Below are 17,202 nucleotides of genomic sequence, written 5' to 3' on the forward strand. Positions count from 1 at the left end.
ATCAGTTTATTAATAATAGCAACAATTTTATTTATTGCTATTTATAATTCATATTTATAAATATTCGTTGAGCAGTTACTAAGTGCTAGGCATGGGTTAAGTGCTTTGCACGTCGGAACTCATTTAATCCTCATAACCACGCTATGAGGAAAGCATCATCATAATCTGCTTTTACAGACAAGGAAACTCTGTAAAGGTATCTGGGATTAAGTGATTTAGCCAAAGCCACTTATGTTCCCTACAAATACAGTAACGTCTCAACTCTCTGGCACTCGACTTTAAGCAACCTCATCTCTTTGGAGCAAAGCTGAGAACGTGGAAGCATGCAGAAACATTTCTGTAATTAAAATCAAGGCAGGGGCTAGCCCCGTGGCTTAGCAGTTAAGTGCACGTGCTCTGCTACTGGCGGCCCGGGTTTGAATCCCGGGCGCACACCAACACACCGCTTGTCCGGCCATGCTGAGGCAGCGTCCCACACACAGCAACTACAAGGGTGTGCGACTATGACATACAACTGTCTACTGGGACTTTGGGGAGAAAAAGGAAAAAAAAAAAGAGGAGGAGGATTAGCAATAGATGTTAGCTCAGGGCCGGTCTTCCTCAGCAAAAAAAAAAAAAAAAAAGAAAAGAAAATTGGCATGGATGTTAGCTCAGGGCTGATCTTCCTCTCTCTCTCTCTCTCTCTCACACACACACACACACACACACAAATCGAGGCAAAACTCTCTGTATGAGATTATGTGTATTGGCAGTGCAGAGCCAGAACTGCTGGACTCTGTCCTGTCCTGGGTCCTTTAGTGAAGGTCGTGGGGCCTGAGCACTTCAGTTGAACCTGAGGGTTGCAGTGTGATCACTAATGCTTCCAGTTATTGATAAAGTGAAATGAATTTTAGTTTAATCTGTTAGAAATTGAAGACAAAAATCCCTAATCATTAGAAAACTAGTGCCTGAGATGGGCGCATATTTGTCTATGTAAGACTATTCATTCTTTACGAAGATTTTTGATAACTGAGAAGGTTTGGATACTTGCACATAGATCTTAATGTGTGAAGACAGCAAAATGCCATCTTAAAAAATGGAATCTTGATTTTTTTTAATGGTTTGATTAAGACGGTAAAGCTTGACTGTAAAATAAACTCCGTCTACTTCATTTGTCCCATTGTCATCTTTCCTCTAGATCGCTCCTTTGATGTCATTAAGTCCAGGCACCCCGCGCCCTTCCTTGCTGCAGGCCGGCTGTCCGACATGCTGAACGGGGGCCATGAAGTCTACGCCAACTGTATGGTGACAGATCAGGTAAGGAGAGACTGCTGGGACCAGGTGGCTCTGCCCTCTTTCCAAACCCGAGCCTGCGAGAAATGTAGTCAGCATTGTTGTTCTCTGAAAACTTCAGCCTAAGGGCAGCCCGGGTCATGCTGCAGTAGAGTCTCATTGTGTGAGCATTTAATTTAGGTCCTTCCGAGCACAGCACACCTCACCCCACAGGGAACCACCATAGGAGGGGTCTTGAGACAAATGAGGAGAGTGTGAGAACTCTTCCGTGGGGCCCAAATAGGAATGACAATTGGCAGGCCAATTTCTTCTCTACGGCTTTTCAAAAAACAGTGTATATCAGCTGAACAAGCAATATCTGTATGCAAATCCAGCAAATGGTTATGAGCAAGAGCTTGGTGCCAGCGCCATATGATGCTGTCACAGAAATTACTTGTTTAATCCTTACAGCACACCTATTAACGTGTACTAAGGTTGTAGAGCTTTAATATTAAGACAGAATGGTGTCGTGTACAGGGAAGCTGGAACCCTTTAGAATTCCCCACTCATTTCCTGACGGAGGTGTGAGAGTTAAATCTTATAAAGGCAGATGGTTTGAATGTGCATCTACATATGGATTTACCGTTCTTTTCTGTAGCTCGGTGATCCTCAGATTTTAGTATTTGTAAAAATTAAAATATAGACCTGGGGATTTCTGCACACCCTAATTTATGAGCAATTTAAGGGATTTTTCAAGGATAATTTTGACAACACACAATTGCTGCCTTCTCTGTGGACTTTAAAACCTCATCCCCGTATAAGATGCACTACATATGTACTCACTGAGCAATCAGGTGTGTTTTACCCTGTTGTTGTCGTCGTTACTATGCATATATTGTACCCTATTACTGATAGGTGTTTTCTGGGATATAAACGTTTTTCTGTCAAGTAGATCTCAATTTCAGCCCTTTAGTTGATATCTCTGCCTTTTCCTTTTATGTTATAAAACACTGTTACATCAGGGCTGGCCTGGTGGCGCAAGCGGTTAAGTGCGCACGCTCCGTTGCGGTGGCCCGGGGTTCACCAGTTCGGATCATGGGCGCGCACTGACGCACTGCTTGTGAAGCCATGCTGTGGCGGTGTCCCATATAAAGTAGAGGAAGATGGGCATGGGTGTTAGCGCAGGGCCAGTCTTCCTCAGCAAAAAAGAGGAGGATTGGCAGATGTTAGCTCAGGGCCAGTCTTCCTCACAAAAATAAATAAATAAATAAATAAATAAATAAATAAATAAATAAATAAATAAATAAATAAATAAATAAATAAATAAAACACTTACATCAAATGTGTGGTGTAAATGGCAAAGGTTGGGATGATAGTCACAATGACAGAGGAACCCATAAATCAGAATGGACATCAGGTATAAATAACTGGTATAGTTTTTTGGTATAAAGCAGCTGAATGTCAGCCCCAGATATAGAAATCTGGGATGAGAGACAGAGTTTAGGACAGAGTGGGAGTTCTGGAACATTCTTTGAATATATCAAGTAGTTGGTCTTGGTGTGCTCAAGCCATGTTCTGATTTTAAGAGTTTTATTCTGTTGCCATATTTTCTCAGTGTTTAAATGAAATACTTCTTGAGTCCTTATTTCTTTCTGGTTCTGAGCCTCAGTGAATACTGCAATATTTCCATTTACCTCAAGTAGCTAAAATTGTGCAAGACTCAGTATTATGTGGGGGAAAACTATGTCTTTATATGTTCCAAGATACATTAAAAATACAAAACTTCCTAAACCAAAGATGAGGTTAGGATATATATTCTGTTTTGGGAATATTCTGAGTGAGAGCAGTGTTGCTTTAATAACATGAAGCATACTTTTAAAGAGAACTCAAACAGCCTAATCGATAAACTGAAATATAGCAAAGGATTGCTGAATTTGTGCAATGAAAGCAGAAATAAAACTAAAAAATCTGGATACAAATCATAAAGTTCTCTGTATCAAGTGTAGTATAGTTATATTGTTTTTTTTACTGTTCGTGTGTCCATTTGAATAGCAACATGAGGAGTCCAAATTCTGCATATTTACAATAATTTCTAGCAATATTTGTAAGAATCTTATCTAATTTCCTTCATCTCCCTCAACCTGGCACAGAAACTTAGAAAGATTGCTAGCTTGTTTGCAATGCTGTTTCCCATGAATTCTCAAGGTTATTAACCTACCTGATGAGGAAATTCACATGATAAAAAGTACTTTGAAAATTACTCTGTCATATAAACTACTTTGAAAAAAACGTTTTATTTGGACATCACTTCAAGCCTGCATATTTTAGTACAAAGAATCCTTGTATACTCTTTATCAAAATTCCCAAAAGTTAATATTTTACCACATTTTACTTTATTCTCTGTGTTTGTGTGCATGCAAATGCTTAAAACACGTATATAAATATTTTTTAACCATTTGAGAGTAAATTGAAAATGTGGTGCTCCTGTACTCCTCAATCTTTCATGGTGTATTTTCCTAAAAACGTGGTCATTCTCTTACATATGCACATATAGTTATCAAAATCCAGAAATCATCACTGATACAGTACTATTAGCTGTACACAGACCTTATTCATTTTAGCCAATTGTCCCCATAATGTTCTTTGTAGCAAAAAATTCAATGACATGTTGTATTTAGTTGTCATGTCTCTTTAGTCTCCTTGAATCTGGTACAGTTGCTTAGTCTTTGTCTTTTACGACATTGATAATTGTGAAGAATACAGACCAGATTTTTGTTTGTTTGTTTTTGCTAGAATGTCCTTCAGTTTTGGTTTGTCTGATATTTCCTCATGATTAGGTTCAGGTTGTGTCTGGTTGGCAGGAATATTACAGAAGCGATGTTGTGTTCTTCTCAGTGCGTTGTATCAGGAGGCAGGCGGCACCAGTTTGTCCCAGCACTAGTGATGTTATCTTTGCTACACCAAGTTTCTTTTCAATAAAATTACTGTTTTTTTTTTCTTCTTAAGTTATTAAGTATCTTGTGGGAGATAGTTTGAGTCTGAAAATACCCTCTTACTCATTTAACTCTTACCCCCTAGTTTGAGCATTCCTTGATGGTTTTTGCCTCAGTAAATTATTATTATGTTAGTTGATTCAGGACCCTAAATTTTCCCCTTTTGCTTCATTTCCCCTTCACCACTCTGTCTCTAAATGGTGTCATTCTTTCTTTTTACTGTCTTCTCCCTCAGAAGTGATGCCTTTTGACGACCGCCACCTCAGATCACCAGTATTTTTAAGCCTCTTCCTCAGAGGCCTCTTTTCACACATACAGGCTGGACTTGCTGGTGATGATTTTAGCTCAGTCTTAGGCCCCCCACCAGCTCCCTGTTCTCTCTGCCGTGCAGATTTTTTCAGAGTGCCCTTACTTTCTGCAAAGGCTGATGGCAGGAGTATGACTGGTGACTTGCTGAGATTTGATGTTTATTTTATTATTTACAGGTAATGTGAAGTTTGGGGCATTTTCTGTCTTCGAGTGGCGCTGAGCCCATGTGTCTTGTGCAGTTTCATCTGCCGTTCGTTTTGTTTGGTATTGTTTTTTAGGAGACTCAGATTTATGTGACTACCACTGCTTTGGTTACCCAGATTCCTGTAAACTACTTTTTAAATAAAGCTGCTTACTCTCAGGTTTTCTCTCAAGTATTTAAAACATTTCCCCTCATTTTGAGCCAGTGGTTCATAAAATGTTAAAAGCATCGTCAGTTGCTGGTTCTGTAATAAAGAACAACTTTATAAAATACTTAGTTGGTCGTCTTCCCTTTTATGAATTATGGGATAGCAGCCAAGTGAACAAGAACATATCACGAAAGACAGAATTCTCTGCTTACATAAAACAAAACAAAATCAAGAATAAACACAACAAGGGAGATAAAGTAGAAGGTTTTTAAATTGGGGAAATTTTATTCTTAGCTAAGCCAATCTTTCCTGCTTTTGCTCAGCAGATATTTTTCTTTTGTCTACCAGGTTGGTGATTTGGCTATTAACTACATTAATATAGAAGGAATCACTACAAATACCCACCCTGAACCCGTGGGTTCTGCTCTGGGGCCTCAGAGCGGCAAGCACATCCTTCCTACTGGAGCCGGCGCTGGCATGTACCCGCTCAGTGAGAGCAAGGAGGTGACATGGAGTCCTGAAGCCCGACAGTCCTTCAGGTCACCAGCTAGTTCATATGCTTCCAATTTGAATCTTTCTTTTGGTCTTCATGAATTTGAAAAGGAACAAAGTTGTCTAAAGAAAAGAAGGTAAGGTACTATATTCTAGAGGAAAATGTAGCAAATCAAGAACCTTGTAGCTGGACATGGAAAAAGCTAATTTCTTATTTTTTATTGTCCATACTACTTTTATTTCTACATCAAAACATTGCCCCCTTTTAGATTACTATATTCCTTGACTTGAAAATAAGACACTTAAGGAAACTGACAAAAATACAATAAGGAAAACCACAATGAGATACTATTTTACACTTATTAGATAGGCAAAAATTTAAAAGTTTAAGAATACCATATTTTGGTGAAGATGCATACTATCAAAACTCCTATATACACTTGACAGGAGTGAAAATTATGTAACAACTTTGGAAAATAGTTTGGCATTACCTTGTAAAGTTGGACATGCAAATATCTTATGACCTGGCAGTTTTACTTCTGTGTCCTGGGAGACATATACGTATTTACAGCAGTAGGAAATGACCCAAATAGGGAATGGATAGATAAATTATGTTATAGTCACGCAATGAAATACCCAGCTTCACTGTAGTGAAAATAAATTAACTACGGCTACATCTATGTACATAATAACATGCGTCTCAGAAAATAAAGTTGAATAAAAAGCCACGAGATACTTCAGTTAGATTTCACTTTTATACTATGCAAAATCGAACAGTTTATTAATTTAGAGCACGTACATATGTGCTTAAGCTATAACGGAAAACAAGAGAATGAAGAGGATAAAAATTCCCAAATTCAAGGTACTTGTTACACCCAGTGGGGAAAGTAGGGGCGGGGAATGGAAAGGAATAAAAAGGGTTTCAATGGTGTAGCCCGTGTTCAGGTTTCGTTGGGTGGGCTCGTGGGTGTTCGTTTTATTTTTATGCTTTGTAACTTACTTTATGCATATTTTCTTGTATATACAAAAATGTCATTAAAACAATAGTTTTATTGTATACGATGTGATGGTATATATGTGTGTGGGCGTGCATGTCCATATCTTTGTATCTGTTTCTTATCCTTCTATCCTGTTGTCTGTTTTCCTTAGGGAATAGGCCAGTTTCCATTGATTTCTTTTTATCCTGTTGTCCACTTTCCTTAGGAAATAGTTTATGTTTTTCCCATGCCCTAGACCTCTGATTATATGCCCAGTTTCACACATTAAATCATGTATCAAAATGAAAATAGAATACCCACACATCTGTGAGTGTGTATATAAATATCTATGAATGAACATCCATGTAGGTGAATGACTATTTGGCAGAGATTTAATTGATCAGAAAGAGAGAGAGAGGAGAAGCAGCGATCATGAGGTGCCAATCACTGTGCTGTACTTCACAGTGATATACAACTCGAGACTGTAAAACTTTAGCAGGTATTGATACCAAGGGTAATGTCTAATACGTAAAAATAAAAGATTTTCTTTAGATTTAAATTTTGTGAATTATGGTTTTAAAGGTGCGAGGTGGTCATTGCTGCAAACTCAATTGATGGGACATTTTGGGCTTTCCCCATATCTGCTTAGGACAAGAGGTTGCCAGTCAAGGCAAGATTCTAAACAGTTCTACAAAAGTTGATCTAACTGCATGTGATTAGTGCATTCTGGTAGGATCTTTAAGATCTGTTGTGTTTGTGAATAAGTTCTTTATAGGAACCACTTAGGAATAGAGAAGGAAAAGGGCCAGATGGGCTCTCCGTTCTGCTAATGCAAGCGTTGGCAGGCTATCTAAACTATACTTTCTGATCATGGTCTTTCTCTAGGAAGTTTTTCACTGCTGCAGATAGAATTTTACTTTAGAATATAAGAAAAACTATCTGGTTTGAGTAAAAGTAATTAGAAGTCTTTGTAAAAATGTTACTGCTGGGGTGGGGGTGGGGGGTTTGGAGAGGAAGATGTCCTAAGAGAAAAACCTTCCCACTGGTCCCACAGGCCAACTGCATCTCTTGTGCATTCTGTCTCCACTGAAAAATGTAGGGATGAGGGGAAAGGCCTTGCTATCCCCAGAAAGCCCCATTTTGGCTCTAGGGTGGCCGTAGAACCCTCACTTCACTGGGCGTTATGCTGGGATTGTGTAAGACGATTGATAATGAACTCAAAGTGAAATGCACCCAATTCATTAATACGTGAATAATAGGCTGAGAGGCTGGGGAACTTCTCTTGAAGGAGGAATTTCGGAGCACACACACACAAAAATGAGGTTAACACAGAGACCAGGCTAACTGGACCTAAGTCCTAAGTCTTCTAAGGTTTAAAACAATATTTTGGTGAAAGTAAAATATGCACAATATGTAACCATTATGTTATTGAAACTTAATAGCTGTTTTGAGAAGCTACAAGGGGAAACTAAGCGATGCAACATTCATGTTAAAAAACTATACAACAAAATTAGGTGATAGAAGACAGCTGTGTGTTTTATTCTAAAGCTTACATTTTTAAAAGCTTTTTTTTGTTTTACCATGATCCACAGTAAGAAATGCTTATCAAACCATGAACTACCCCCCTCCGCACACATACACACACAAAATTTAAACAAACATTTTATGAAATAACATGTGGAATGTATTCTGATATTTTCTATTCTATACTATTTTAAAAGAAAATTCTGGTCACAACCTACTGAATCGATTTCATATTCCACTAATGAGATTTTGAAGAATGATATTGTAAAATGAGAACCTAGAGGTATTCCTGAAGAATGTTCAGGTTAATAGCTTAACAAACAAAAATGGTAGCCCAATTTGAATTAATAGAAAAAGAAATGTTTCAAAGTATAGTATGCTAAATAAGATAATGCTCGCTGATCCATCTAGGGTGTGTTCATAGTGATGGAGAAAAGCTGTATACAGCTGGAAAGCCTTGTGTTAAAATAGGATATTATTGCAGGCAGCCAACCATTTGAACTAATTGGCGTTAGTTCGGAGATCACAAGTTTAGACCAATGCAGAGGCATGAGGCCTCAACAGACCTTTGACCTCCCACGCCCAAGGTCTGTTTCCACCCTCAGATTATCACTGATTTCAGGAAATTACATAGAAAGCCCCCCAAGGTCTATTTCTACTCTCAGATTATCACTGATTAAAGGAAACTACGTAGCACCTTAAAATATCTGTCGTTGGGTGTCTGTAATGTTCAACGCACCAACATTTACCAGAAAGGTTTTCTTAACTTAGTTTTTTTTTTTTTTTTTTTTTTTTGCTGAGGAAGATTCACCCTGAGCTAACATCTGTGCCAGTCTTCCTCTATTTTGTATGTGAGTCATTGCCACAGGGTGGCCTCCAATGAGTGGTGTAGGTCCACGCTTGGGAACTGAACCCCGGGCCACCGAAGCGGCGTGTGCTGAACTTAACCACTAGGCTACGGGGCCGGCCCCCTGAGTTTTAGTTTTTTATGAGAGATAATTTTATGGACTCTAACATATTTGGGTGTTGAATTAAAGCGGAGTCCCCCTCCAATTTGTCCCTCCTTCTCAATGAGAAGGTGAAGGCCCTCAATGAGTTCTCAAAGGAGAGAACCCCACTTTGGAAATCCTCAGCGGTGCCAGTTGTGGTCTTACTGCTGGGTTTGCTGGTGCCCAGGAGGACCGTGGAATGATTCAAGGATTCGAGACTAAGTCTTCCACATTCAGATTAGAGACATGGATAGTATGACCTCTGTACCTAGGTCATAATTTATTAAGTTGATATTCAGTGTCCATTACATAGCCTATGTTTTTTTTTTAAGAAAAATATCCCAAATGGGTTAATTCAAAGTTTCATTTTCTGGTCCTTTACATTTCATAATCAAGATGGTTTCATTGTGGTGTCATTAAAATTTTCATTCCAGAACCATAATAACCAAAGAAAAATACACTTAAAAATGCATGGTGCATTAACATGCCTGTGAAAGCTGTTGGCCTCAAAGTTTGAGTGGTTTAAAATATAAGTGTTATGGAGTGAGCCAGGAATGTGGAAGGTCAAATTCTTTCCTTTTAATTTTATGGTTATCAAAATTAAGTGAGGGAAGAAAAGCAGTAGTTAAGCTGAATCACTGCCTGTCTCCGAGGTGGATTTCTCATGGGAATCATTTTTAAAAATCTCTGAGAATGATAATCTAATGTGACACATTTGGGACCTCGCTTGACTCATGTCTGACCTGTGTCTTGACACCAACTCTGGGGTGAGACCTTTGCTGTCTCTCCTTGCGTGTGTCTCTGCCCTCCTGAGTTTTCCAGTCCAGGGTAACAGAGAGAATGCCGTGCTGCATCTGTCATGTGCAAATTCCCCCAGAACCTCTTCCCGCCTCCCCCCGCAGAGAGCCCTGTGGCTCTGTTTTGTCTGCATTTTAATGTTTGAAGAGTAACTATTTGGGGCTTGTAATAATTACATTTACAAAACAGAAATGGTGAGGATAGTACTAACTCCAACCAGCTTTTGTTTTTTAGAATACTTGAAATGACTTTTGCTAGGTAGAAACGTTCCTTTGGGGAAATATACATTTTGTTTAAAAAGAGGAGATGTGGAGGGAGAAAAAAATAAAAACTACTTAAATATAAATTTTGTTAGAAATTAAATGAGTACCCATTGCACCTCACACCAATGAGAACATTTGAATTCAGAGAAATAGAAACCAGTGACTCTGTCCGCCAGTCTGTCTGCTTCCTAGATGATTTATTTGTTTCCTTACTCTGTGTTCTAGTTCTAGCCTCGATGCCCTGGATGCAGACAGTGAAGGGGAAGGGCTGTCTGAGCAGTCCCATCTCTGTTACGCTCCAGTGTCTCCGAGTTCCTCGAGAACTGGGATTCCTAGTGGGGATGAACTGGACTCTTTTGAGACCACCGCTGAACCAGATTTTAATATCTCCAGGACTGAGTCACTTTCTTTGTCAAGTAACCTGCAGTCAAAGGTATTCTGATTGGTATTAATTTGGTTCATTGTAAGCATGGAAAATATGTTGCCTAAATCCATCTTGATCTGAAAGACAAATGATGTTTTATTCACATGGGCAAACTATTTTTTTTTGGAGACCCATGAACTGATTGAGTCTGTCTTTTTAATTTCTCCCACTCTGTAATTTTGTATAGTCCTCACTTACAATGGCTGATTGGTGTTTCATTAATTCACCGCTAGTACATATAATCTTTTGCATATTTGGAAAATTTTACCATTTCATACAGTAATTTCTGCTATCATTCCTTAAAGGGAGAGAAACTGGCAGTATTCAGTGGATTAAGTGATCAAACTTGTTTTGCTCACGTAAATTTTCTCTTGGCCTGGGTGATGAGGTAAATAATATTGCTAACGCAAAGCTGACACTTGTTGAGGTTCCTGGCTGTGTGAACTAATCGGGAACCGCATAAACTTTATCAGTTTTTCCATAGGACACAGCTTTTCTCTCATTGGAGTTTCATTTTATTGGTTGTTTGTCAAAAGACTAAATAAACTCTTCCAGTCTCGCACAGAAAGCCCTTTTGTGTTTAGACGTATGTTTTCTTCCTTTTTGATTTCTATTATTGTCCACTTGTTTTCTTTTTAAATTGAGTTTACTACTATAAAACCATGTGTGCTACGCCCACGATTCCCTTACAATGAACATGTGGTTGTTGTGATAATGCTTTATTTTTGTAGTGTGCTCTACAAGATACAAAACATGTTTTACGTGTGCACAAAACACATCATTTTCTCATAACGCACCTAGGATGTAAGCAGTACTTATGTTTTAAGTTTTGAGCAGATGAGGCTCTGGAGAGATTAGACGTCTTGTCCACGTTGCCCAAGCCTGGTGATCCAATCAGTCCTCTCACCGCAGATCCGGAAACCTTTTCCCTCAGCTCGAGGCCTGTAGAGCTGTCACAATCTTTCGAAACCAAAGGTCATATAATATTTCTGGATAATAAGAAACGGATTTGGTTGTTAATATAAATACTTAGTTTTACATCTTGAATGGAATTGTGAAAAACCTCATCATTACTTGAAATGAAAAGTGATTCAATCTTTGTGAAACAGTTCCATGTTGTTCACTTTTAAGAAGACTCTGTCCTATGAAACATCTTGCCTTGTCTCTGTAATTACGCTATGTAACTTTTTGCCAAAGAGTTCTGGATAATTGTCAAAGCCCCATTGTTGTGAAAAATAATTACCATACATGACTTAAATGCAGAGGACGACATTTGACTAGGGCCTTTGTGGCCAGCTCACTGTTAGGGGTATAGGGCAATGCAGGCTGGCCTTCCTGACACACCGGCCCAGTGGGTCCTCCCTAATAAGACAGTCAGGGAGCTGTGGCCCGAGGCCCTTTGAGGCAGGGTCAGCTTCTGTTTTCAGCATTCCTCCAGGCCCTTCAACTAAACTGATGAACTTAGTGAAACTGTGTGTTTTCACTTAGGGTGAAGAGAGGAGACCAGTGCTTGTGCAGGACAGTTGCTGATGGCTTCGTTTTGTAACACATTTTGCGTTACTTTATTTTAGCCCTAACTTTAAGTGATATCTTAAAAATGGATGGGTAGGAACAATCCTAAGCCTACTAGGCCCCTATTGGATGGGAGTTGGGTACCATAAATGGCTTTAATGGTGTTCTATGCATATTTATTTAAAATTTCTAGAACATGTAAGAAAACGAAGTTTTAATTATCTTGCCATCTTGCATTTTTCACAAATGTTGCTGATACAACAGAAATAGTATATAACTGGAAAAATAGGAACAAAAATGGAAGTCATTTAGGGGCCGGCCCGGTGGCGCAAGCGGTTAAGTGCGCGCGCTCCGCTGCGGCGGCCCGGGGTTCGCTGGTTCGGATCCCGGGCGCGCACCGACGCACTGCTTGGTGGGCCATGCTGTGGCGGCGTCCCATATAAAGTGGAGGGAGATGGGCACCGACGTTAGCCCAGGGCCGTCTTCCTCAGCGAAAAAAAAAGAGGAGGATTGGCGGATGTTAGCTCAGGGCTGATCTCCTCACAAAAAAAAAAAAAAAAAAAAAAAAAAAAAAAAAAAAAATGGAAGTCATTTAAAAGGAATAAAATTAAAGATATATAAATCAGTGATATTCAGACATCATCCCAGAAAGTGCTGGATGGAAGGTCTGTTGAAAGATGAGCACAGGCTGGGAAGATTGGTATACTGACCTGATGCATTCTTCCCTAGAAGCTGCAGGTGACATTATAAACTTAAATGGCTGGAAGTTTTAAAAACTCTTGTAATTGTAAGTGGCTATTCCTCTACCTTCTAATAATCATTAAATTTAGAGATATCAGTTAATATAAAGTTTTGCTTGAATGCTACAGTATAAAATAACAAAAATAACTGACAACTCAGATAAAAAAAAGTCAGATTCATCGTTGAATATGCAGAGACATAGTCATTTGGCTTCATTTTTCACTTTTGACCAACTGGATTGAAATGTTGTACTTGCATCCTAAGGTATGTATAGGAACTATTCCCAAAAGCTCAAGTTTACTAGAACATTAAAAAGACAATAGAAAGTTTAAAGTTGTAAGAGGCAAAGAAAAACAAATGAAAAACAAATAATAAGATTACATCAGAAGTGTTCATGTTGAATCTTTTTACAAAGATGCTAATTTAGTAACATTCATGGTGAACACATACTTTCAAGTCTTCTGTAGAATTTTTTTTTTTTTTAATTTTGTTATGATCTCTTTTAGGAATCGTTGCTTTCTGGAATCCGCTCACGTTCTTATTCCTGCTCTTCACCCAAAATTTCTTTAGGAAAAACTCAGTTGGTGCGTGATTTTACTGTGTGTAATTCAAGTGAAGGTAAGCATTATTGACCATTTGGCTGTGAATGCATTCTATTCCAGGGCAGATTTTCAGGTAGTAAAAGTACATAAAATACACAGAAGCAGCAGGCAAAAATCTGCAATTCTATTTTCATAATTGATTTTTCTAAACGTAGCAAAACCTTTTTCTCATTGGATATCAGTCAAGTTATAGATTTGGTTTCAATGAAATTATAAATACACACCTCTCTGTTGCTTTTTTCTCTGAATAAAATGTTTTCCTTAAGAATAGTATAAACGTGAATTTATTCTAGGTTCATTGTGAGTTTTAGAGAATTTTCTTTAAATTATAAAAATTACTTTTGCCCTATATATCAATTGCTGAAATAATCTAACTCCTCAGAAGCAAAGCATTGCAAAATATTTTCTTTCTTTTTTTATTTAGCAAGAGACTTCAGAAAGTTGAAATAACAGAACGTATTTGAAACACGAGTAAATATATCTCAACATTTCTTGTGGCAATGTAAGCAATCAGAAATGTAACTTTTTTTTTTTGTGAGGAAGATCAGCCCTGAGCTAACATCTGCCAATCCTCCTCTTTTTGCTGAGGAAGACTGGCCCTGGGCTAACATCCATGCCCATCTTCCTCCACTTTATATGGGACGGTGCCACAGCATGGCCTGACAAGTGGTGCATCGGTGCGTGCCTGGGATCCGAACCGCTGAACCCCGGGCTACTGCAGCGGAGCGTGAGCACTTAACCGCTTGCGTCACCAGGCCGGCCCCCAGAAGTGAAACTTTTATGCAGTAAGATTTTAATTGGAATATAGTACACCTACAGAAAGGGGTGCAGATCATAAGCAGATAGGTTGATGAATTTTCAAAAGTGAATTTGGATCAATAAATAGAACAATTATGGCCAATGTGGAGCTGCCCTTGTAGCTTCTCTCATCCACCTCCCCCATTTTCAACTTTATTTTTTTTATTTTTTTGTGAGGAAGATCAGCCCTGAGCTAACATCCATGCTAATCCTCCTCTTTTTACTGAGGAAGACCAGCTCTGAGCTAACATCTATTGCCAATCCTCCTCCTTTTTTTTGTTTCCCCAAAGCCCCAGTAGATAGTTGTATGTCATAGTTGCACATCCTTCTAGTTGCTGTATGTGGGACGCGGCCTCAGCATGGCCGGAGAAGCGGTGCATCCGTGCACGCCCGGGATCCAAACCTGGGCCGCCAGTATTGGAGCGTGCGCACTTAACCGCTAAGCCACGGGGCCGGCCCCTCAACTTTATTTTGAAGTGTAATTATTTCATACTTTCTGTACAAATTATGTAATAATTAAATTTAAGGCATATATGGAAGTATTTGTGGCAATCTGTAATACATAGCATTGTAATTTTTTGTCAATGTATTAGATAATGCCTTTTTTGTCTGTTATCCTTAAGAGTCTTAAAAAACTCAGAGAGCATGAGATGTGCTTAAGTATTCTCAATTTCCCAATGTAGAATATTTAAAATAAGGTTTATTTTACTCCTTCCTTTTTCTTTCCTTTGTTCTTATTCTTGCTTTATTGCATTGTTGTTGTTGTTTTTCATTGTTATGCCATGAGGGGCAATATTGAAAGCATAATCTTTGTGCTTGGAACTGCCATCCTAAAGCAATGATTGACTTATTGAACATCTCCCATGCTTATTTGTTGAATGAATATAGTAGACAAGAATACATACAATGCAAAACAAGTACCCTAGGTGTTTTTTTTTCGTTTTTCTTTTTTCTTTCTGGGAAATCTTTTTGGAAGAGGAGAAAGCAAAACTGATAATAAACGTCAGTTTTAATTTTTGGAATGGGAAGATGGAGCAAAGGACTAAGAGCAAGAAAGGACAGGAAAATAAGATGGAGTGAATTTGCCTTGGATTTTTTTCTTCCATACCATGAGTCTTTCTAGGATCTCCAGGCCTCCCTAACCTTGTTTAGGTTGGGATTCCTTCCAATGGCAGCTTGACACCTTTTCACTGATAGTCCCAGATGGCGAGGTAACTTTATACCGTAACCACTTGGAAAACTCTCTCAAGTCTTCCATGGAGTGTGCAAAATGGTGGCCTCGCCTTTGGATCTGTAGTATCTCTGATTTTTAAAGTCAGACACTTCTGAAGTTTGATATTGTTGACCAGATAACTGAGAGGAAATTGATTGTTTATAAGAGACATGAGCCCTGATTTATGAATTCTTTTATAATAAGGAAGGATATCTTTGCCATACATACAACCCTTAAATCTTTGCATTTGAATTAGAAAGGATAAAAAACTGACACCAATTCCTTTGGATTTTCTGTGAATAAAAGCTTATCTTTAGACCATATATTTAAAAACAGGGCTATTTGAATGGAGTTTGATACTCTCCAGAAGGTAAGAATTACAAACAGGCAATTTGATTTGAGGCTACACACTAAATGTACAAAGGTTCCAGTGGATATTTCTGCAGGGTTGCAAACATTTGATGGATGCCATTTAGAGAGTCAAAACCATAGGACTCTGAAGAATAAATTAACTCTTAAGAAAGAAGGAATAATTTTAACCATATATGTGATCAAAGCACAGGTGTGAAAACTAGTTCAAAGATGTATTCTAACGTTTCCTTGTTTCATTTGTGTAGATTAATCAGAGGTAAATTGACATTTGTGTTGCTGTAAATCCTCTCCCAATGAGTCTTGAATGGTCCTGAAATTTTTCTCTGTTTAAACAGAGTCCACGTCTCCTTTTGTCCAGTGGGACACTCCCTATATGTACGTAATACAGACATACAAAGATAGGGTGGTCTTTCCTTTTTACTCTTATTTGAGACGTTCTCTCTTCCTTGTCACTTCCAAAGAGTGAGTTACTATCATTTCTCATATTTTTTTTTTCCCTGATCCAAGACTGTGACGGTGGCAACTTTATTATTTAATGCTCATATGTCCATAAAACAAAATCCAGTCCCATTCTTCCCTTTGGTACATGGTGGGTTTAGGTAGAAAGGAACATTGTCAATATTGAGATGATAATTACAACCTCATCAAGATGAAGAAAAGTGTTCTACATTTAAGAATTTGAAGAGTGCAGTGAATGTCCTTGAAAGTTGTCGTGCACTGACGGATGGAATCCTAGTGGACTTTGTTCAGTTGCCTGAGTCTGGGTCTAGTACTTTATTGGCTTGATTATTTTAGACATGTGGCTTATTCTCTTGGCACCTCAGCCTATTTACAATAAGGATAATGATTTCTGCCCATGACTTAATTTGAGGGACGTTGAATAAAGGCAGTAAGATAAAGCCTTCAAATTCTTCAAAGTAGATTTTCTATTGCCTACAAGATAGTGTTAGTTCCACACTGATATTTATACATTTCAAGGGATATTTATTTACTGGTTTTCCTTGTTATTATCTGGCCCATCTCCCTTTTTCAACCTGGTTTTGCCTCCTCACTCTTCTGTATTGTAACGGTAAAGGATTTGTCCCTGCTCTGTAGATGGTGTGCTCCACAGTGGCCGTTCCCTCCTTCAGTCTCTCTCACTGTCTAAGTCAGTGTCTCTGCTCCATCCCCATAGTAAGTACTCCACTTTTGGAAACAAGATGGCGCTAAGCTGCTTGCATGAGCCTGCCCCTTTTGCCCCCCACAAGTCCAATGGGAAGGCGGTTTTCTCTTTCCTATGAGCCACAAAGCACATCTCTGAACTGGCTGCTGCTAGGACTCTATAAAGGCATTGCAGCTATATTAAAATGGACTCTTCTTATGCTGGCCTTCAAGACTTTTCTTTTGAGCTTTGCTACAAAACAGCTAAGGTATTTATTGATTCTATATGTTGGGGAATTAATGATGCAAATAAGGGATGAAGCTCTGGTGAGAAATATCCAAAAAGACAAAACTAATTTTCTGCACTTCTGAAAATGTTTGCTGCCCTTGCTGATGCTGACTTAGTTCATAAAGTCGTTAAATGTTGCCATGTGGTGGCCTCCTCCCCATTCTC

General features: G+C 38.6%; 1 protein-coding gene across 2 annotated transcripts in view; it reads left to right on the forward strand.

The window, feature by feature from the left end:
* Window positions 1-17,202, forward strand: part of ARHGEF28 (Rho guanine nucleotide exchange factor 28) — a 298,793-nt gene that overhangs the window by 186,370 nt on the left and 95,221 nt on the right. For both annotated transcript variants that reach the window (XM_058560657.1, XM_058560747.1), the window contains 4 exons: window positions 1,178-1,296; window positions 5,252-5,532; window positions 10,172-10,379; window positions 13,130-13,241. In XM_058560657.1, the coding sequence (XP_058416640.1) occupies window positions 1,178-1,296; window positions 5,252-5,532; window positions 10,172-10,379; window positions 13,130-13,241 (720 nt within the window). The remainder of the gene's footprint in view (window positions 1-1,177; window positions 1,297-5,251; window positions 5,533-10,171; window positions 10,380-13,129; window positions 13,242-17,202) is intronic.

Source organism: Diceros bicornis, chromosome 1, assembly GCF_020826845.1.
Source record: "Diceros bicornis minor isolate mBicDic1 chromosome 1, mDicBic1.mat.cur, whole genome shotgun sequence".
Lineage (NCBI taxonomy): Eukaryota > Metazoa > Chordata > Mammalia > Perissodactyla > Rhinocerotidae > Diceros > Diceros bicornis.